At 37.2% G+C, this 23,029-nt stretch overlaps 1 protein-coding gene and 1 pseudogene across 1 annotated transcript in view; both read left to right on the top strand.

The window, feature by feature from the left end:
* The window catches only part of TMPRSS12 (transmembrane serine protease 12), a 38,302-nt gene that overhangs the window by 11,050 nt on the left and 4,223 nt on the right, over window positions 1-23,029 (top strand). Inside the window, exon 3 of the mRNA XM_024736423.1 lies at window positions 3,717-3,985. Within this exon, the coding sequence (XP_024592191.1) occupies window positions 3,717-3,985 (269 nt within the window). The remainder of the gene's footprint in view (window positions 1-3,716; window positions 3,986-23,029) is intronic.
* Window positions 4,951-9,140, top strand: LOC112394362 (60S ribosomal protein L12 pseudogene; annotated as a pseudogene).

The raw sequence follows: 23,029 nt of genomic DNA, 5'->3' as shown, positions 1-23,029 counted from the left end.
TTAGCACACAAAAATCAATAGCATTTCTATACACTAACAATGAATTCTCTGAAAAAGAAATAAAATAATCGATTACATTTACAACAGCATCTAAAAGAATAAAATACTTAGGAATAAAGAAGACACTAGCAAATGGAAAGGTATGTTCACGGATTGGAAGAATTAATATTGTTCAACTGTCAGTACTACCAAAAGCCATCTATAGGTTCAGTGCCATCCCTATCAAGATTCCAATGGCACCTTTTGCAGAAATAGACAAAACACCCCTAAAAATTATGTGAAATCAAAAAAGACCCTGAATAGCCAAAGAAATCCTGAATCCAAAGAACAAAAAAACCAGAGGCATCGCAGTTCCTGATTTCAAGATATACTATAAAGCTATAGTAATTAGAACAGTATGGTACTGGCATAAAAACAAATAGACCATGGAACAGAATTGAGAGCCCAGAAAAAAACCCCAAGCACATACAGTCAACTAATAATTGACAAGAGAGCCAAGCATACTCAGTGGAGAAAAGAAAGTCTCTTCAATAAATGGTGCTGGGAAAATTGGATATTCACATGCAAAAGAATGAAACTTGACCCCTATCTTGGACCATTAACAAAATTAACTCAAAATAGATTAACGACTTAAATGTAGGACCTGAAACCATGAAATTCCTAGAAGAAAACACAGGAAAAAACCTCCTTGACATAGGTCTTGGTAATGATTTTTTGGAAATCACACCTAAAGCACAAGCAACAAAATAAAAAATAAACAAGTGGGACTACATCAAACTAAAAAAAACACACAGGAAAAGAAAATATGAACAAAGTGAAAAGATAACCTATGGGAAAAATATTTGCACATCATCTATTTGATAAGGCGTTAATATCCAAAATATATAAAGAACTCATACACCCAATAGCAAAAAAATAAATAATCCAATTTTAAAAATGGGTAAAGGATCTGAATCGACATTTTTCCAAAGAAGACATATGAATGGCCAAGAGGTAAGTGAAGAGATGCTCAACTCAGTAGTCATTAGGGAAATGCAAATTAAAACTGCAATGAAATATCACGTCACAATGGCCATCATCAAGGGGAGGATGTGGAGGAAAGGGAACACTTGTGTACCACTGATGGGAGTGTGTAAATTGGTATATCCACTATGGAAAACAGTATGGAGGTTCCTCAAAAACTTAAAAATAGTACTATCACATGATCCAGCAATTCTACTTCTGGGAATATATCCAAAAGAAATGAAAACACTAACTTGAAAAGATATCTACACCCCATTTCATAGCAGCATTATTTACAACAGCTAAGACATGGAAATAATCTAAGTGTCCACTGATAGATGAATGGATAGAGAAGACGTGGTGTGTGTGTGTGTGTGTGTGTGTGTGTGTGTGTGTGATTCAGCCATAAATAATGAGGAAATCCTACCATCTGTGACACTGAGGATGGATCGTGAAGGCATCACGCTAAGTGAAATAAGTCAGACATAAAAAGACAAATAAATACTGCAGGATCTCAGTTATAAGTAGAATCAAATAAAAATAAACAAAAATTCCCCACCAAATTCAGAGAAAGAGATGGGATTTGTGGTTGGTTACCAGAGGCAGGATGTGGGGGGAGGGGATATTGGAGGAAGGTGGTCAAATGGTACAAACTTCCCTTATAAGATAAATAAGGACTAGGAATGTAATGTACAACATGATGACTATAGCTAACACTGCTGTATGATATAGGAAAATTGTTAAGAGAGTAGACCTTAAGAGTTCTCATCACCAGCTTTCCTTTTTATTGTATCTATATGAGATAATGGATGTTAACTAAACCTATTGTGGTAATCGCTTTACAATATATGTAAATCAAACCAACATGCAGTACACGTTAAACTTATACAGTGATGTATGTCAATTATTTCTCAATAAAACGGGAAAAAATTTTAATTCAAGAAAGATAAATTGTATACATTTGGAAAAGAAACTTTTTTTTTTTTTTTTGTGGTACGTGGGCCTCTCACTGTTGTGGCCTCTCCCGTTGTGGAGCACAGGCTCAGCAGCCATGGTTCCCGGGCCCAGCCGCTCTGCGGCACGTGGGATCTTCCCGGACTGGGGCACGAACCCGCGTCCCCTGCATCGGCAGGCGGACTCCCAACCACTGCGCCACCAGGGAAGCCCAAACATCATTTTTTTTAAAGCAGCTTAAAGCATTTAAGCTACAATTTCTTTTTAAACACAATAGAACTAGGACTGTATAAACATTTTTACAAACTTTTTAGAGGTTACCTAGTCCAATTTTAAGATAGCTAATTATCTTCTATTTCCTTGGAATAAATTCTAGGAAGTAGAATTGCAGTGTGAAAATCAATGCAACTTTTATAGGCTATTGGTACATGCTGCCAGAGTGCCTATCTATTTATATTTTTCCTCAGTGAATAAGAGTAACTTTGTTCCTCTGACTCTTGTCTGCACTGAGCATAATCATTAAATACACACACACACACTCTGCCAATTTGAAGGGTGAAAGGAATTTCGGCATTTGTAAATTTCACATGCAATAAATATTAACCACTTGGGGTTTTAATTGTTGATTTTTGACCTACAGAAGATTTTTTGGTTTGGTTTGATTTCTGCTTGCTTTTTGCTTTTAAAGGTGTCAAGATCCATTAGTTGCTTCTTTTATATTTAGTGTCATGCTTTATAAAGTCCTTTCTCACTGAGATATAGTCCAGTGGAATGTTCCAACTTGCTCAAATAGAATTACAAAAAGGCAAAATTGGGTTTCCCTGGTGGCGCGGTGGTTGAGAGTCCGCCTGCCGATGCAGGGGACACAGGTTTGTGCTCTCGTCCGGGAAGATCCCACATGCCGCGGAGCGTCTGGGCCCATGAGCCATGGCCGCTGGGCCTGCGCGTCTGGAGCCTGTGCTTCTCAATGGGAGAGGCCACAACAGTGAGAGGCCTGCGTACCGCAAAAAAAAAAAAAGGCAAAATTGTGTTTTCACAGAGATACAGTCCACTGGAATGCATCAAGTCCTTTCTCATAACAATGTTATGTATTTATCTATATTTTCTTTCTGGATTAATTTTTAAACTTCTCACCCTAATTTAATATCCAAATGTTTCATTCTAAAATTTCAAAAATTTGTAAAAGTAAATAGTTTAATGAATTCCCATATGCATAATATGCAGCTTCAGTTTATCAACTCATGGCTGATCTTGTTTCATCTTTATTCTTGCCAACTCCCCCTCTAATTATTTTGAAAGAAATCTCAGACATACCACTTTACGTATCTCTAAAAGATAGGAAGTCTTTATTTAAAAGATTCGTGCATTTAAATATTTAATCCATTTGGAGTTTATTTTAGTGTTTAATAATTTTTCAGGGATTTAATTTTAGTTCACTTTTCAAACTAGTTTGTTAGTTAGCTAGTTGTCCCAATACCATTTATTGAATAATTCATCCATTTGTCCATTGGTAAGAATTGCTACCATATATTAAATTCTCATGTACTTGAATCCATTTGGGACTTTCTGTCCCATTGACCTTTTTCTCTTTTCCTACATCACAATATTTAGGTTTTTACTTGCTATGACTTTGTCACATGAAAGTAGGATTAATTTTTTTGTTATTAAGCTAACAAGAGAAAAACAAAAACTAGTGGGAGATTAAGAATATTTACTTAGTTAAATACCTGTTTAAGATAAGAACATTTACTTTCTTTCAGAGATCCTGTAATGTGGAGAGTTGTGATTGGAACTAATAATATAGATGGGCGTCAGCCACACTCCAAGATGATGAAAGTTAAAGCGATCGTTATCCATCCAGACTTCGATGTGGAATCTTATGAAAATGATATTGCGCTTTTTCATTTAAAAAAAGCAGTGAGATATAATGATTATATTCAGCCTATCTGTCTACCTTTTGGTGTTTTCCAAAGACTGAACCGAAACACAAAGTGTTTTATAAGTGGATGGGGAAGAACAACAGAAGAAGGTAATTATGATCTGAATTTTGTTGATACAGATTTTCCTGATTATTGGCAGAGAGTGAATATGTATGTCTTTATCTCTTTATATCATGAGTTTGAACAACAGGTCTTTATAAACCAGTGAAAAGGAAATGTCTTTTTAAATTTTCTGTGTTTTTTTTCTTGCTTGTGGGAGAGAGAAAATTATCTTCCAAAGCAGAAATAGAGACTTCTTTTGTTATACATGCCAAGATACTTAAACCTTTAGACATTCTCAGAGAGAATGATGGTTCCAAGTATTTCTGTAGTTTCTGAGACTCTTAGGTGATGAAGCAAGCTCTGTAGCAGATTTGCTTATCTTAAATAATAAGCTTCTGGCTATAAGGAATCAAATTTAGTATACTTTTTATTTAGTGCACTGTTTAGTATCAAACAGGTTGATTGCCATGTATTTTCTTTAGTGCACAAAGAGGCACAAATCGTTGACTGAACTAATGGGAGGAATGAAAAATGTAGAAAACAGTCTCTGCCTTTGGTAATAACAACAGCTACCATTTGGGAGCATTTACCATGTTTTAGGCCCCATTCTAAATATATTACTTTATTTTATCTTATCCTCCCAATATTTCTATTAGGGAGTTAATGTTATTATTCCCATTTAACAGACCAGGAATTGTGAATCTTAGAGGTTGAGAAGCTGGGATTCAAATTTAAGTTTTTTCTTTATTCTAAAGCCTGAATATTTAAGTACTACATTAAATACAATCTGCTCCTGATGGAATTGAAGTCTGTTTAGCAATATATGAGATCAAGTGCTGAGACTCTTTTTTTTTCTATTCTCTACCAAACCTGGCCATTTAAATATTTGTGGATTATTTAGATAGGATAGAAATAAATGTATGAAAAGTCTGTGAATTATTATTTTTCTTTTTTTCTCTGTGAATATTTTCTAAGGAAGATAAGGAAAGTGACATGGTGCAGGAAAAAGAGCATGGGCTTTAGAATCACAGACCTAAGTCTGAATCTCAGCCTGGCCACGTACTGGCTGAATTACCATGGGCAGGTTATTGAATCTTTTACAACAGTTAGAACAATGATGATAGGAGCAACTACTATTTATTCAGGGCTAGGTACTAAATAAAATACTAAGCATTTTAATGTATTTCTCATTTAATGCCCCAACAACACTATAAGAAATATTATAATATGGGTGAATAAACTGAGTTTTAAAGAGATTAAATAAATTGCCCAAAGTTACACAGCTAACTAAGTGAGGAGTCAAAAATTCAAGCCTAGGTTGGCCTGCCTCAAACTCATGTGTTTCCATTATATTATATCATTTTCATGATCTGTAAGATGAGAGCAACAATACCTTATCAGAGAGTTGTTTTGAGGATTACATTGGCTCTCCAGCAACATGGCAGATTACATGCACACACCAACCTTCCCACTGAAAATTATTAAAGAGAGAAAATGCATAGGTCAAGGACTGAGTGTGAAGACAGGAACTTAGATAACTGGAGCACAAAAGCTGCCTTTCATCTTGAGGGTATTTGTCAAGTTGGTAACATTGAATGTTGATTTCTGTGGTTTCATAGGCCTTCAGAGGCTTGAAGAACAAAGCCTGCTTGAGTGTGTGTGGGGAGACACTCATAAAGCTGGAGCTTCAGGGCTGTACTCTAAAACTGAGTCAGACTCAAGACCCAGCTGCATAGTTCATATATACATAGTTCATTTCAAATATGATATAGGTAGATTGAAAGTAAAAGGATGCGGACTTCCCTGGTGGCACAGTGCTTAAGACTCTGTGCTCCCCAAAAGACAATGGTGGGAGGGAGGGAGATGCAAGAGGGAAGAGATATGGGAACACATGTATATGTATAACTGATTCACTTTGTTATAAAGCAGAAACTAACACACCATTGTAAAGCAATTATACCCCAATGAAGATGTTAAAAAAAAAAAAAAACTGTGCTCCCAATGCAGGGGGCCTGGGTTCAATCCCTGGTCAGGGAACTGACCCCACATGCATGCCACAACTAAGAGTTCACATGCCAGAACTAAGGAGCCAGCAAGCCGCAACTAAGGAGCACACCTGCTGCAACTAAGACCTGGCAAAACCAAATAAATAAACAAATATTAAAAAAATAATTAAGTAAAAGGATGGCAAAAGACATACCATGGTAACATTAATCAAAAGAAAAGCTGGAATAGGGGGAAAAAAAGGAAAAGAAAGCAGAACTGGCTACATTAATATCAGATAAAGTAGACTTAAGAGCAAAGAAAAGTACCAGGGACAGTGAAGAACATAACATAATGATAAGGGTAAATCCACCAAGGAGACACAGAAATCCTAAGTGTGTAACCACGGAACAGCAGAGATACAGTTTCTTAAAAACATATGTGAACGTACATACACTTACGATATAACCCAGCAATCACACTCCTAGGCATTTATCCCAGAGAACTGAAAACATAAGTCCACACAAAAACCTGTTCACAGATGTTCATAAAAGCTTTACTTGTAATATCCCCAAACTAGAAAAACCTAAACGTCCTTCAATAAGTGAATGATTAAATACACTGCAGTATATCCTTAATATGAAACATTACTAAGCAGTTAATAGGAATTTACTATTGATATACACAACAACTTAGATGGGTCACAAGTGCATTATGCTTAGTGAAAAGAAGCAATTTTCAAAAGGTCACTTACTGTGTGATTCCATTTATACAACATTCACAAAAGGACAAAATTATAAAGATGGAGAAGAGATTACTGATCGCTGTGGGGTAAGAAGGTTAGATAGCATGGAGATCTTTGTGACGATGGAATAGTTCTGTATCTTGATTGTGGTGGTGATTACATGAATCTACATATGCCATAAAATGGTGTAGAACCACACACACACACACACACACACACACACACACATTGTTCCAGTGTCAATTTCTTGGTTTTGATATTATACTTCAATAATACAGATAGAACCATTATAGGAAACTGGGTAAAGATTACACTGACCCTCACTGTACTTGCTTTGCAACTTCCTGTTAACTATAATTATTAGTAAATAAAGTTTTTTTAAAAAGTGAATCATATATAACAAAAGCATCCTCAACCCCCACCCCACCCCCAGGATTGCTAGGAAAACTGCTTAATGGAAGACAAAAAATGAAGAAATTTTCCCAGAAAATATGTAACTACAAATACCACTCATATGCCCCAAATCACTCTGAGTAGACTAGAAAGCCTCAAGGTTAGAATTTAGTTTAAGTAGTTCCTAGACTGTTAATGTTCTCTAGGTGCCTGAGAGAATCAAATGCCAATAATGTGTGTAGAAACCCAATGTCATCTGAAACCTCAAAGAACTTCACCAAAGTTTCAAAGAAAATGGATTATAATTTTTTAAATTACTAAACACCAAAGGAAACAAGGCACAACAGACATCAGAATAAGACCTACAAAGATTTCAGATACCAGAATCATCAGATAATATATTTTAATGTTTAATGGGACTTCCCTCATGGTCCAGTGGCTAAGGCTCTGTGCTCCCAATACAGGGGGCCAAGGTTTGACCCCTGGCCAGGGAACTAGATCCCACATGCCGCAACTAAGAGTTCTCATGCTGCAACTAAAGTTCCAGAATGCCACAACTAAAGATCCTGCATGCAGCAGCAAAGATCCCACATGCTGCAACTAAGACCCGGCGTAGCCAAATAAATACATAAATAAATAATTTTTTAAATGTTTAATATATTGATATTACAAGAATAAAAGATGTGCTTAAAAAAATGAAAAGAGATGTGAAAAAGAACCAAATAACTGTGACAATTAAAAATACAATAATTGAAATAAATTCAGTGGCTAAAGTAGTACCAAGTCAGAAGGAACTTAGGATTCCCAGATTAAAATCAGCGAAATATCAGTTCACAGTCAAAGATCATTAAACACATAAGGAAACAAACCTTAATTATGAAAGTCAACAGAAATAAAACAACTGATAAAGCCCCCCCAAAGATCTCAGATATTAATATTTTAGGTATAGAATATAAAATTAGTATATGTGAATTGTTTAAAGAAATAAGAGTAGAATTAAAAATGAGCGATAGATGATCTAGAGTGATCAGGCAGATTTAAAAGAGAACCAAATAGGGCTTCCCTGGTGGCGCAGTGGTTGAGAATCTGCCTGCCGATGCAGGGGACACAGGTTCGAGCCCTGGTCTGGGAAGATCCCATATGCCAAGGAGCAACTAGGCCCGTGAGCTACAGCTACTGAGCCTGCGCGTCTGGAGGCTGTGCTCCACAACGAGAGAGGTTGCAACAGTGAGAGGCCCGCGCACCACGATGAAAAGTGGCCCCCGCTTGCCGCAACTATAAAAAAAATTAATTAAAAAAAAAAAAAAAAAAAGAGAACCAAATAGAATCTTTAAAAATGAAAAATGTAATTGCCTAAGTTTAAAACTCACTGGATGAAATAAATATCCTATTAGACTCATCTGAAGAGAGAATCTGTGAATCAGAGGTGTATCTGAAGAAGTGCCTAGACTGTGGCACAGAGAAAATAAAGAGAAAGAGCTTTTGGCTCTTGGCTCGGAGGAGGCCAAGGTGCAACTTTCTTCAGTCATCCTGAATCTGGTTTCATCCGACACCAGCCGCCTCCACCGTGCCGCCTAAGTTCGACCCCAGCGAGATCAAAGGCGTATACCTGAGGTGCACCAGTGGGGAGATTGGTGCTACATCTGCCCTGGCCCCCAAGATCGGCCCCCTGGGTCTCTCTCCAAAAAAGTTGGTGATGACATCCAAGACATCCAAGTTGCTCCAAGGCAACTGGTGATTGGAAGGGTCTGAGGATTACAATGAAACTGACCATTCAAAATAGACAGGCCCAGATTGAGGTGATACCTTCTGCCTCTTCCCTGATCATCAAAGCCCTTGAGGAACCGCCAAGAGACAGAAAGAAGCAGAAAAACGTTAAGCACCGTGGAAACATCACTTTTGATGAGATTGTCAACAATGCCTGACAGATGAGGCATTGATCTTTAGCTAGAGAACTCTCTGGAACCATTCAAGAGATCCTGGGAACTGCCCAGTCTGTAGGCTGCAATGTTGATGGCCACCACCCTTACGACATCACAGATGACATCAACAGTGGTGTGGTGGAATGCCCAGCTAGTTAAGAACTGCAAAGAAAAATAATTTAATAAAGGGTTATTTGACAACCAAAAAAAAAAGAGAGAGAGAGAAAATCAAGTAAAAGAAAGTCAAATATACACCTAATGAGAGCACTAGAGAAAACAAATGAAGAGAATAGAGGAGAGGCAATATTCAATGGATTTGGGTTGAAATTTTTCTATCACTGATGAAAGACAACATGAATCTAGATACAGTAAGCACAACATGAGCCAAAATAAAATGTATTCCCTTTTCATACAGTGTAATGAAACTGTAGAAGAGAAAAACAAAGAGAAGAGCTGAATACAGCCAGAGATAAAAGAGAAATCCTTATACAATAACTAGAGATTGGCTTTCAGAAAACTTCTCAATAGCAATAATGACAGTCAAACTACAACAAGATATCATGATCAAATTACTGAGAGGACAGAACAAGGAACCTACAATTGTGTATCCAATAAAATTATCATTCAAAAATAAGAGTGAACAAAACTATTTACTACCAATAATTTTTCACAGAGGAAATAAGAAATATATCAGAGAGAAAGAAAACGATGCCAATGCTGCCAAAAGGGAGGTATGAAATGAAAGAAGCGAGCAAAATGATTCCGGGCTTTCACTGCCGTGGCCTGGGTTCAATTCCTGGTCAGGGAACTGAGATCCCGCAAGCCGCATGGTGCGGCCAAATTAATTAATTAATTAAAATAAAAATTAAAAAAGAGAAGTGAGCAAAGAAATAGCTAAAATCATAGGCAACTGTAAGTAAACATTGTCTGTATACCACAGTGGTTCTCAACTGAAGGCACTTTTGCCCCCAGGGAACATTTGGTAATGTCTGTAGAAAATTCTGGTTTTACCGTTGGGCAGGGGATAAGCATGCTACTGGTTCTTAGTGGGTAGAAGCCAGAGATGCTGCGCATCATCCTTCAATACCCAGGACAGCACTCGTACCTTCCACAACAAAGCATTATCTGGCCTAAACTGTCAATAGTGCCAAAACTGAGAAACCTTGGAATAAAATAAAAACAATGCATATTTCGTGGAATTTTACAAAAGATATTTAAATACTTGGAAAAAAGCATGTATTTCAGAATGGGTAACCAGAGTTTAAGTGGTCTCAGGTCCTTGTATTATTCAGGAAAAGTGTTAAAATACTGATTAACATTAGATTTTAAGCATGAATGGTCAAATTTCAATAACAGAAATAGAGGATACAGCTTGTAAACCAGTAGAAACAAAAAGAATAAGAAAAAAAGGCAAATAAAATCTCAATCAATAAAAAAAATCAAAGAAGGAGAAATCAGAAGCATAAGAAAAATAAAACTATATAAGGCATTAGAAACAAGCCCAAATACATCCATAATCATAATAAATGTTAATGGACCACATCACTAGTTAAAAGAAAGATAATCATATTAGGAAGCAGGAAATTCAGCTTACTTTAGCAAGCCATACTTAAAATGTAACAATATGGAAGGACTGAAGTAAAACAATAGGAAAGAAATATACCAAGCAAATTTTAATTAAAAGAAAGCTGGTATTGCTATACAAACAGCAGACAAAATAGACTTTAAGATAAAAGAATTATTAGGGGTGAAGAAGTTCATTATATATTTAGAAATGATTCAACTCACCAGGAAGATAGCACAGTTCTAGACTTGTGAGGCTAATAACCAGGATCCAGATAATAGTAAAGAGAAATAGATAGAACTGTAGGACAAACATTATAACTTCCCTATGATAGTAGGGAATTTTAACACAACTCTCTTTTTTATTATTGGCATATTAAGCAGATGAAAAATTAGTAAAGATTTATAATGCTTGAAGTAGGAAGCTTGATTTAATAGCCAAATCAGAAAATTCTGCATCCCAAAATCAGAGAATTTCATCTTTTCAAGTACAGGTGGAAACTTTATAAAAATTGACCACTTACTAGGCCATATAGCAAATCTCAAAATTCAAAGAATAGGTAATGTACAGACTATATACTCTGATTACAATTATTTTAGCAATGAGATGGGAATTTTGGCTATGATGGAATAAGGAGTTGGAAAATCCTCTTCCCCCCACGTAAGTATAAAATGGACAAAAATTGTCAAAAGCAACCATTTCAGAGCCCTGGAAATCAACCAAAATGCACAATAAGTTCAAGAGTATTTGTTTATTATAAGCAGCTAGAAATTTGGGTAAAAAGAGGAATTTGTAGTTTTCTTGCTTGTGGCTGCTCCTAACTCCCCTCTCAGATCAATCAGTGCAATAGTTTTACCAGGATCATGAGGAAAAAGGATCTTGGTACCAGAGGAGATGGACTTGATTTACAGCAGTAGTTGATAATCCAGTCTAGCAGCACTGTCAATAAAAGTAGTAGACTCAAAAAACTAAATAAAATTTTTAAAAATAAAAATAAATTTAGGGCTTCCCTGGTGGCACAGTGGTTGAGAGTCCACCTGCCGATGGAGGGGACACGGGTTCGTGCCCCAGTCTGGGAAGATCCCACATGCCGCGGAGTGGCTGGGTCCGTGAGCCATGGCCGCTGAGCCCGCGTGTCCGGAGCCTGTGCTCCGCAACGGGAGAGGCCACAGCAGTGAGAGGCCCGGGTACTGAAAAAATATATTAAAAAATAAATTTTAAAAAAGTATTAGACTCAGCAAGAGATGAATGGGGGAAACCCACAGCTCTGCTGTTCTGGGGTTGTGGTCCTAGATGCAGCCAGGAGTGGAACAGTCAGAAATCCGACAGGAAGAACCTGAAAATGAGACAGCTACAGAATGGCTAGATAAGCTCTCCAAACATCCTTGGCTTACTGGGAAACATACATGTATACATGTGTGGGAAAAAATCTGAGACAGCTTACCATAAAGTGAAAACCAAGGTAGATTTGAAATCTGACTGAACTTTGAATGCACTCCCCAAACCACACACAGATCCATCAGCAGAGGATGAAAGTTTAAATCATTAACTGACCAGTAAACTATGCAGACACATGGGAAGGCTCTATGAAGACAGGTTAAAAGGTAAAAATCAGAATTAAAAGGGACTTCCCTGGCAGTCCAGTGGTTAAGACTCTGCGCTTCCAATGCAGGGGACATGGGTTTGATCCCTGGTCGGGGAACTAAGATCCCACATGCTACAAGGCATGGCCAAAAGAAATTTAAAAAAAAAATCAGAATTAAAAAACTGAGCAGACATCAACAATCACGCAATGTGGGGGAGACAGATTACACAATTTAGGTCCAGGCAAGTTATTTTAAAAATTACAGCAATAGGGCTTCCCTGGTGGCGCAGTGGTTGAGAGTCCACCTGCCAATGCAGGGGACACGGGTTCGAGCCCTGGTCTGGGAAGATCCCACATGCCGCGGAGCAACTGGGCCCGTGAGCCACAACTACTGAGCCTGCACGTCTGGAGCCTGTGCTCCACAACAAGAGAGGCCACGATAGTGAGAGGCCCGCACACCGCGATGAAGAGGGGCCCCCGCTTGCCGCAACTAGAGAAAGCCCTCGCACAGAAACGAGGACCCGACACAGCCAAAAATAAATAAAGAATTATTTAAAAAAAAAAAAAATTACAACAATATTGTTGAGAAGGGAATCAAAACCCAGAGTTGTTGCAATACATTAATCTAAAATGTCCAGTTTTCAACAAAAACATTGTAAGACATCATAAAAAACAACAACAAAAAAAAACCCCACTGAAGTCTGACATATACTCAGGGGAAAATAGTAGTCAATAGAAACTGACTCTGAATAGGTTTAGATGTTGCATACAGCAGATGAAGATTTCAAAGAAGCTCTTTAAATATGTTCAACAAGTTAAAAGAAATTATTGTTCAAGGAATTAAAGAAAAATGTGATGACAATGACTTACCAAGTGGGGAATGTCTGTGGAGAAACAGACAGTTTTAAAAAGAACCAAATGGAAATTCTAGAGATTTGAGATGGCACAAGAAAGAATCTGTGAACTTAAACTACAGCAATAGAAATAATCTCATCTGGAGAAAATAGAGAAAATATTTTTGAAGAAAAATAAACAGACACTCAGAGACCTGTGGCACAACACCAAATGTACCAACATACATATAATGAGATTTCTGGAAAGGGAGGAAAGGAAAAATGGAGAGGAAAAAATATTTGAAGAAAATATGGCCCCAAACTGCCTAAATTTCATGGAAAAAAAAACCTTAATTTATAGAAGAAGCTCAATAAACCCCAATTAAGACTAAAAAAAGAGATCCACACCCAGACTCATTGTAGTCAATAAAAGATGTGCAAGACCTGTATACTGAAAGCTACAAAACATTACATACAGAAATCAAAGAAGACCTAATAAATGGAAAGACATACCACATCCATGGATTCGAAGACTCAGTATTGTTAATATGGCAATTATCCCCAGATTGACCTATATATTCAATGCACTCTCTATCAAAATCCCAGCAAGGTTTTTCATACAATTAGACAAGCTGATCCTAAAATGTATATGGAAAGGCAAAGAACCTAGAATAGCCAAAAATTTTTGAAGAACAACAAAGCTGAAAGAGTTACTCTACCTAATTTCAAAATATACTAAAAACTATAGCCATCAAGACTGTATGGTATTGGTTTGTTTTCTGGTAGCATCTTTAGAATTTTCTATATATAGTATCATGCCATCTGCAGACAATGACAGTTTTACTTCTTCCTTTCCAATTTGGATTCCTTTTATTTCTTCTTTAATTGCTGTGGCTAGGATTTCCAAAACTATGGTGAATAAAAGTGGCAAGAGTGGGCATCCTTGTCTTGTTCTTGATCTTAGAGGGAATGCTTTTAGCATTTCACCATTGAGTATGATGTTAGTTGTGGGTTTGTCATATATGGTCTTTATTATATTGAGGTATGTTTCCTCTATGACCACTTTCTGGAGAGTCCTTATTGTAAATTGATGTTGAATTTTATCAAAAGCTTTTTCTGCATCTATTGAGATGATCATATTGTTTTTATTCTTCAATTTGTTACTGTGGTGTATCACATTGATTGATTTGTGGATACTGAAAAATCCTTGCATTCCTGGGATAAATCCCACTTGGTCATGGTGTATAACCCTCTTAATGTATTGCTGGATTCTGTTTGCTAGTATTTTGTTGAGGATTTTTGTATCTATGTTCATCAGTGATACTGGCCTGTAATTTTCTTTTTTTGTGATATCTTCATCTGGTTTTGGTATTAGGGTGATGGAGCCTCACAGAGTGAGTTTGGAAGTGTTCCTTCCTCTGCAAGTTCCTGGAATAGTTTCAGAAGGACAGGTGTTAACTCTTCTTTAAATGTTTGGTAGAATTCACCTGTGAAGCCATCTGGTCCTGTACTTTGGTTTGTTGGGAGTTTTAAAATTACTGATTCAATTTCAGTACAGTAATTCAGATTTTCTATTTCTTTTTGGTTCAGTCTTGGGAGATTGTACCTTTCTAAGAATTTGTCCATTTCTTCTACGTTGTCCATTTTATTGGTGTATAGTTGCTTGTAGTAGTCTCTTATGATCCTTTGTATTTCTGCTGTGCTGGTTGTTTAAAAATAGCACAGAGATCAATGGAGCACAATACAGAGTCCAAAAAAAAAACCCAACTTATATTTATGACCAACTGATTTATTTACACAAAATTTCTAGAAAAGGCAAACCTACACAGACAGAAATCATAACCAACATTTCCTGAGTGTGGGGCTGGAGGTGAGAACTGACTGCAAATGGGCACGGGAGGAGGACTCTTTGGAGTGAAGGAAGTATCCTAAAATTAGATGTGGGGCTTGTATAAATTTACAAAAATCTTTGAACTGCGTGCTTACACTGTGAGAATTTTATGCTATGTAAATTAAACATCAATAAAGCTTTTTAAAAAATGAGAAAAAAACTTTTTCAAACCACACATTTGGAAAATTCAACATATACTGCTAAATAACTCCTATATCAAAGAAGAAATCATAATCATCTAAAATCCTTATAACTGAATAGTAATGTACATACCACATAGCAAAACTTCAGTGCTGCAACTAAGGTACTACATAAAGGGACACTTAAAGCTTTAGGGACTTCCCTCGTGGTCCAGTGGTAAAGAATCCGCCTTCCAATGCAGGGGACACGGGTTCGATACCTGGTTGGGGAACTAAGAGCCCACATGCCGCAGGGCAACTAAGCCCACGCGCCACAACTACCGAGCCAGTACACCTCAACTAGAGAGCCCACGTGCTGCAAATACAGAGTCCACGTGCTCTGGAGCCCACCTGCCACAGCTAGAGAGAGAAACACGCACGCCACAACTAGAGAGAAGCCTGTGCGCCACAACGGAAAATCCCACATGCCTCAACAAAGATCCCGCATGCCACAACTAAGACCTGATGCAGCCAAAAATAATAAATAAATAAAATAAAAATAATAAAGCTTTAAAACTTTTAGGTTCAGCCATATGGAAGAGCAAATATTTGACCTAGAATATTCAGCCTAATAATAAAGAAGAAAGGCTGAATGTTATACATTAAATGTCCACCTTTATAAAGGTTAAAAGAATATTACATGACCCATAGAAAGCGGAAGAAAAGAAATAAAGATAAGCACAACAATTAATGAAAATAAAATAAAATCAGAAAAAAAGAGGACCAACAAGGCCAAAATCTAGATCTTTGAAAAAACCACAAAACCCTGGTAAGATTGATGAGAAAAGGAGAGAAGGCACAAATATAAATAATATTATGAGTTAAAAAATAATACTTTAGGGACTTCCCTGGTGGTCCAGTGGGTAAGAATCCACACTCCCAATGCAGGGGGCCTGGGTTTGATCCCTGGTCAGACAACTAGATCCCGCATGCCACAACTAAGAGTCCACATGCCACAACTAAGAAGTCCACATGCTGCAACTAAAAGATTCCACATGCCGCAAGGAAGATCCCACACGCCACAACTAAGACCTGGCACAGCCTAAATAAATAAATAAATATTTTTAAAAAATAATACTTGAAACAATGTTATGCTCTCAATTTTAATACTTAAACAAAATGGATAAATTCCTAGAAAATTCTAACTAACCCAAACTGACTAACTAAATAAGAATAGTCCTTTAAACAGTAAAAGAATTTAATCAGTAATTAAATTTTTTTCAAAAATAAAACACCAGAACTCAGAACAAGTGAGTCAACCATAATTACCAGCAATTATTTAAGTATTATATAAATATCTTCATAAAGAATCCAAAAAGAGAGAACATACCCCAACTCAGTGTATGAGGATAATAATCATTTTGATGCCTAAATTAAGTATAGTACAAGAAATGCCAGTATCATAAATGTGGACATTCCAAATTATTAGCACACCAAATCTATCAAGAATAGTATAAACAAAAAATTTAATTAATTTTAAAAAAGAATAGTATAAACAGAATTCCACATAACCGAGGTGAGTTTAACTAGGGCAGGGGTCCCCTACCCCTGGGCCACAGGCTTGTGCCAGTCCGTGGCCTGTTAGGAACCGGGCTGCACAGCAGGAGGTGAGCGGCGGGTAAGCGAGCCAAGCTTCATCTGTATTTACAGCCGCTCCGCATCACTCACATTACTACCTGAGCTCCGCCTCCTGTCAGATCAGCGGTGGCATTAGATTCTCATAGGAGTGCAAACCCTAATGTGAACTGCGCATGCGAGGGATCTAGTCTGCGTGCTCCTTATGAGAATCTAATGCCTGATGATCTGAGGTGGAGCTGAGGCGGAGATACTAGCGCTGGGGAGCGGCTGCAAATACAGATTAGCAGAGAGGTTTGACTGCACAGAGACCATAATAAATCCATTGCTTGCAGACTCATATTAAAACCCTATCATGAATGGCAAGTGAAAACAAGCTCAGGGCTCCCACTGACTCTGCATTCTTGTCAGTTGTGTAATAATTTCATTATATATTACAACGTGATAATAATAGAAATAAACTGCACAATAAATGTAATGCACTTGAATCATCCCAAACCATTCCCCCCACTGCTTCCGGTCCATGGAAAAACTGTCTTCCACAAAACCAGTGGTCCCTGGTGCCAAAAAGTTTGGGGACCACTGATCTAAGGAATTCAGGGTGGTTTAATATTAGAAGTTTCTTAATGTAATTCACCATATTAATTGATTAAAGGATTAAAAAATACCCCATGATTATCTCAATAGAGCTGAAGAAACACTGTTAAAAACTCTTAAGTCTGGACATAGAAGGAAACTTAACCTGATAAAGGTTATCTACCTCTACAGCAAACATCATTACTACAGAAAAACATTTCCTTTAAAATCAGCAGTGATGGGCTTCCCTGGTGGCGCAGTGGTTAAGAGTCCGCCTGTCGATGCAGGGGATGCGGGTTCGTGCCCCGGTCCGGGAGGATCCCACATGCCGCGGAGCGGCTGGGCCCGTGAGCCGTGGCCGCTGAGCCTGCGCGTCCGTAGCCTGTGCTCCGCGGCGGGAGAGGCCACAGCGGTGAGAGGCCCGCGTACCGCAAAAAAAAAAAAAAAATCAGCAGTGATTTCCCCCACTATCACCACTTTTATTCCATATTTAGTAGAGCTTCTACCAGGTACAGAAACATGAGAAACAGATGCAGAAGACATATGACTTAGAAAGGTAATAACAAAACATTCACTATTCACAGATGATGTCATTATATTAAAAAAGAATTTATAATCCACTGGAATTAAGAGAGTCTAGTAAAGTGGCCAGATATAAAAGCAATATACCAAAATCTATTTCATTTCTATATACTATCAGTAGTTAGAAAATGTAATTTTAAAAGTAACAGATGTCACACCCAGAAGGATGACTTATCAAAAAGTTAGACAAGTGTTGATGAGGTTGTGAAGAAATTAGAACTCTCATACATTGCTAGTAAGAATATAAAATGGTGCAGCTGCTTTGGAATACATTTTGGCAGTTTTTCAAAAATTTAAACATATAAATTACCTTACGACTCAGCAATTCCACTCCTAGGTAGATACCCAAGAGAAATGAAAACATATGTCCACACAAAAACCTGTATTTGAATGTTCACAGTAGCATTATTCATAATAGCAAAAAAAAAGAATACTATCTAAATGTCCATCAGCTGATAAATGGGTAAACAAAATGTGATATATTCATACAATGAAATATCATCCAGCCATAAAAAGGAATGAAGTACTGATACCTGCTACAATCTTATGCTAAGTGAAATAAGCCAGACACAAAAGCCCACATACTGTGTAATTCCATTTATATGATGCCATGTCCAGAATAGGCAAATTATAGAGACAGAAAGCAAAGCAATGGTTAGAAATAAACTATAAACAATGAAATTAAACTATAAATCAATAACAGAAAGATAGCTGGAAAATTTAAAAATACATGGAGATTAAATTGGATAATAGTATTGGACGAGTGTTAAATTTCCTGATCTTGATAAATGTACTGTTGTTATATAAAAGAATGCCCTTGTTCTTAAGCAGTACACACTGAAGTATTTAAGGATATAGGGGCACAATGTCAGCCATTCACTCTTAAATGATTCAGAAAAATTTATACACATACACATACAAATGATAGTGCAGTGTGACAAAAAGTAAACAATTGGTGAATCTGAATAAAGGGTATTTGACAATTCTTGGTAACAAAAGATAATGGAAGTCAACAAATACAATAATACCAAAATGATTAGGTAGCTAAAAACAAATCTAACAAAAGATTGCAGGCCTTTTATAGAAAAAAATCTGGAAATATTTAAAAAAGACATTAAAGAATATCTAAGTAAACGAAATGGTATAGTTTATGCCTCAATAGGAGGACTCAGTTATCAGAAAGATGTCAATCTATATTCCCTAACACCATATACAAAAAATAAACTCAAAATGGATTCGAGACCTAAATGTAAGACTGGACACTATAAAACTCTTAGAGGAAAACATGGGAAGAACACTCTGACATAAATCACAGCAAGATCTTTTTTGATCCACCTCCTAGAGTAATGGAAATAAAAACAAAAATAAACAAATGGGACCTAATAAAACTTCAAAGGTTTTGCACAGCAAAGGAAACCATAAACAAGACGAAAAGACAACCCTCAGAATGGGAGAAAATACTGCAAATGAATCAACGGACAAAGGATTAATCTCCAAAATATATAAACAGCTCATGCAGCTCAATATTAAAGGAACAAACAACCCAATCCAAAAATGGGCAGAAGACCTAAATAGACATTTCTCCAAAGAAGACATACAGATGGCCAAGAAGCACATGAAAAGATGCTCAACATCACTAATTATTAGAGAAATGCAAATCAAAACTACAATGAGAAAAAAAAAAAAAAAAACTACAATGAGGTATCACCTCACACCAGTTAGAATGGGCATCAGCAGAAAATCTACAAACAACAAATGCTGGAGAGGATGTGGAGAAAAGGGAACCCTCTTGCATTGTTGGTGGGAATGTAAATTGATACAGCCACTATGAAGAACAATATGGAGGTTCCTTAAAAAACTAAAAATAGAATTACCATATGATCTAGCAATCCCACTACTGGGCATATACCCAGAGAAAACTGTAATTCAGAAAGACACATGCACCCCAATGTTCACTGCAACACTGTTTACAACAGCCAGGTCATGGAAGCAACCTAAATGCCCATCAACAGACGAATGGATAAAGAAGTTGTGGAACATATATACAATGGAATATTACTCAGCCATAAAAAGGAACGAAATTGAGTCATTTGTTGAGACGTGGAGGGATTTAGAGACTGTCATACAGAGTGAAGTAAGTCAGAAAGAGAGAAACAAACATCGTATATTAACGCATGTATGTGGAACCTAGAAAAATGGTACAGATGAACCGTTCTGCAGGGCAGAAGTTGAGACACAGATGTAGAGAACAAATGTATGGACACCAAGGGGGGAAAACCGTGGTGGGGTGGGGATGGTGGTGTACTGAATTGGGCGATTGGGATTGACATGTATAAACTGATGTGTATAAAATTGATGACTGATAAGAACCTGCAGTACAAACAAACAAAAAAAACAACTAATACTAAAAAAAAAAAAGTTCCTCCAGAGATAAAACTATCAAGTTGGATGTGTCTTCCAGATTTTTCCTCTATAAAAATGATCATATATTATCATCATTTCCATAAACAGAATCACACAGACTGTTCTGAATTACTATTTCATGTGATATCAGGGACTTCCTTCCATGCAAGGGTGCGTTTCTACTGTTGTTGGGTTTTTTTTAAATAAATTTATTTATTTTAAAAAAGAAAGAAAGATGTCAATTCTATCTGAAAAACTGAAAAGCACCAGGTTACGATAAACCCTAACACGAGTGTTAAGACAATGAAAAAGCTCATTCTAAAAGACCTAAGAATAGCCAAGACACTCCTATGGAAGAAAACAATGTTGGAGAAGTTGCCATCCAGAAATCAAGGTTTATTCTAAAGCTATGGTAATTGATCAGTGTTGTATTTGTGCAAGAATATTCGAAGTGACCAGTGGAACAAAACAGAAAACCCAGACATCTACTTCTGGGCTCTCTGTCCTATTCACTTTGAAAATCTCTGGTTATTTTGAATAGCCCTATACCAATACCACACTGGACTAGTATTGTTCATAAATTGGGTGGTAGATTTACAAGTGTTCATTTCATTATTGTATTCTATAACTTATATGTTATATATATACATATATATATATATTTTATATACAGCTAGTACTACTTCAATTATTTTTTTAAAAAGCGCATTGGGCTTCCCTGGTGGCGCAGTGGTTGAGAGTCCGCCTGCCAATGCAGGGGACGCGGGTTCGTGCCCCGGTCCGGGAAGATCCCACATGCCGCGGAGCGGCTGGGCCCGTAAGCCATGACCGCTGGGCCTGCACGTCCGGAGCCTGTGCTCTGCAACGCGAGAGGCCACAGCAGTGAGAGGCCCGCGTACCGCAAAATAAATAAATAAATAAATAAAGCTCAGAAATGTGGCTGGCCTCTAGGAGCCTTGATCCAGGAATCTGGATGCCATTAGACATATTTCATTTCTATTTCCTATTCCTATTCTCTCTGTATGTTGACTTTACTTTCTCAGGCTGCCTGTCCTCATAAGTCTGGAACTATGGCTGCAGACTGATTTGAATTTATAGCTAAACAGTCATGTGACTAGGGTGAAACAGATTCTTCTCTGGAAGCTCCAGTTTAAAAATGCTGGATAAACATACTGCATGAGAATATGCCATTCTTGAAAATACTGGTGTGTGGAAGAAAGTTTCATATTTACAGCCAACATTACAGCCATACTGGAAATAAGTGAAGAATATTATTAATAATCTTTGATTTAACATTTTTATTATTAAAACATTATAACAATAGTGCAGAATATTTGAAAAATAGATGGGTAAATATATAATCCCACTATCATTAAATAAGTTACAAACGATTTTATATGTTTCCTTTCGGTCTTCTCTACGTAATTGTATATAGCTGTCATAATAGCCTGCATTCTATTTCATGTACTTATTTTTCACTTAAGATATTAAAGGTATTTCTCTATTGCTAAAACAAAATAAAATTAAAATGCTGGATAAGTATTCCAATTGGCTAGCTTTATACCAAATATAGTCACCTCTAGACCAATCAGCACAACCAGGAGAATGGAATTCTGTGAATGGAACAGTTGGGTCATTTACCCACTTGCAGCTAAGGGTAAAATGTCTATTACTTGAAAAGCTAGGGAAGAATGTGGGGCACACAAAATATTCAGCTACCACATGTGACACCTGTAACTCTGAGACAGGCTGATGAGAAGAGATGCTGCTGTTACAGTAGCTTTTCTATGGATAAACCTTAAAATGATCTGTCCTTTAATAGTACCTGAAGTGTTCTTATATTTTCCTATCTTTTCTGTAGCAAAGAACCACTTTATGTTCAGGAATTAGCAGGGAATTTAGGGGAGTGCATGAATTAAAAATCTGTTTTATTTTCATATTCAACATCCTTCAAGACTTTAGCATCATTAAAAATTTAATTTAAATTATTCACAGCTTACAACATAAGAAAGATAGACCTCGGCATTTACCTCTTTCGCCCTTGACAATTTTTATATAGTTTTACTTCGTAAAAGCTATAAATACTGGTGGCGCAGTGGTTAAGAATCCACCTGCCAATGCAGGGGACATGGGTTCGAGCCCTGGTCCAGGAAGATCCCACATGCCGCGGAGCAACTAAGCCTGTTCGCCACAACTACTGAGCCTGCACTCTAGAGTCTGCGAACCACAACTACTGAGCCTGCACTCTAGAGTCTGCGAACCACAACTACTGAGCCTGCACTCTAGAGTCTGCGAACCACAACTACTGAGCCTGCACTCTAGAGTCTGCGAACCACAACTACTGAGCCTGCACTCTAGAGTCTGCGAACCACAACTACTGAGCCTGCACTCTAGAGTCTGCGAACCACAACTACTGAGCCCGCGTGCCACAACTACTGAAGCCCACGCTCCTAGGACCGTGCTCTGCAACAAGAGAAGCCACCACAGTGAGAAGCCTGCACACCACAATGAAGAGCATCTCCACTCGCTGCAACTAGAGGCAGCCCGTGTGCAGGAACAAAGACCCAATGCAGCCAAAAATAAAATATAAATAAATAAATACCCTTTTTTTTTTTTTTAAAGAAAAGCTATAGATCCTGCTGTGAGACCTCTAAGAAATACAAGACAGCAAAGGTAACAAAAGTAACCTGAAATTCCTACTATCTAGAGATAACTGTCATTAAGATTTGGTGAACCTTCTTTCACAGTCCTTCTAGGCATACATACATACATACATACATACATGGATACAATTTTACATAATTGTTCAATCAGGCACTATGGAAAGAAAACTTGTTCATCAGGAACACTTTATATTGCT

The sequence above is a fragment of the Neophocaena asiaeorientalis genome, unplaced genomic scaffold (genome assembly GCF_003031525.2).
Source record: "Neophocaena asiaeorientalis asiaeorientalis breed wild unplaced genomic scaffold, Neophocaena_asiaeorientalis_V1.1 scaffold134, whole genome shotgun sequence".
Classification (NCBI taxonomy): domain Eukaryota; kingdom Metazoa; phylum Chordata; class Mammalia; order Artiodactyla; family Phocoenidae; genus Neophocaena; species Neophocaena asiaeorientalis.
Note: the sequence above shows the minus strand (reverse complement) of the source record. Positions and strands in the feature narration are given on the sequence as shown.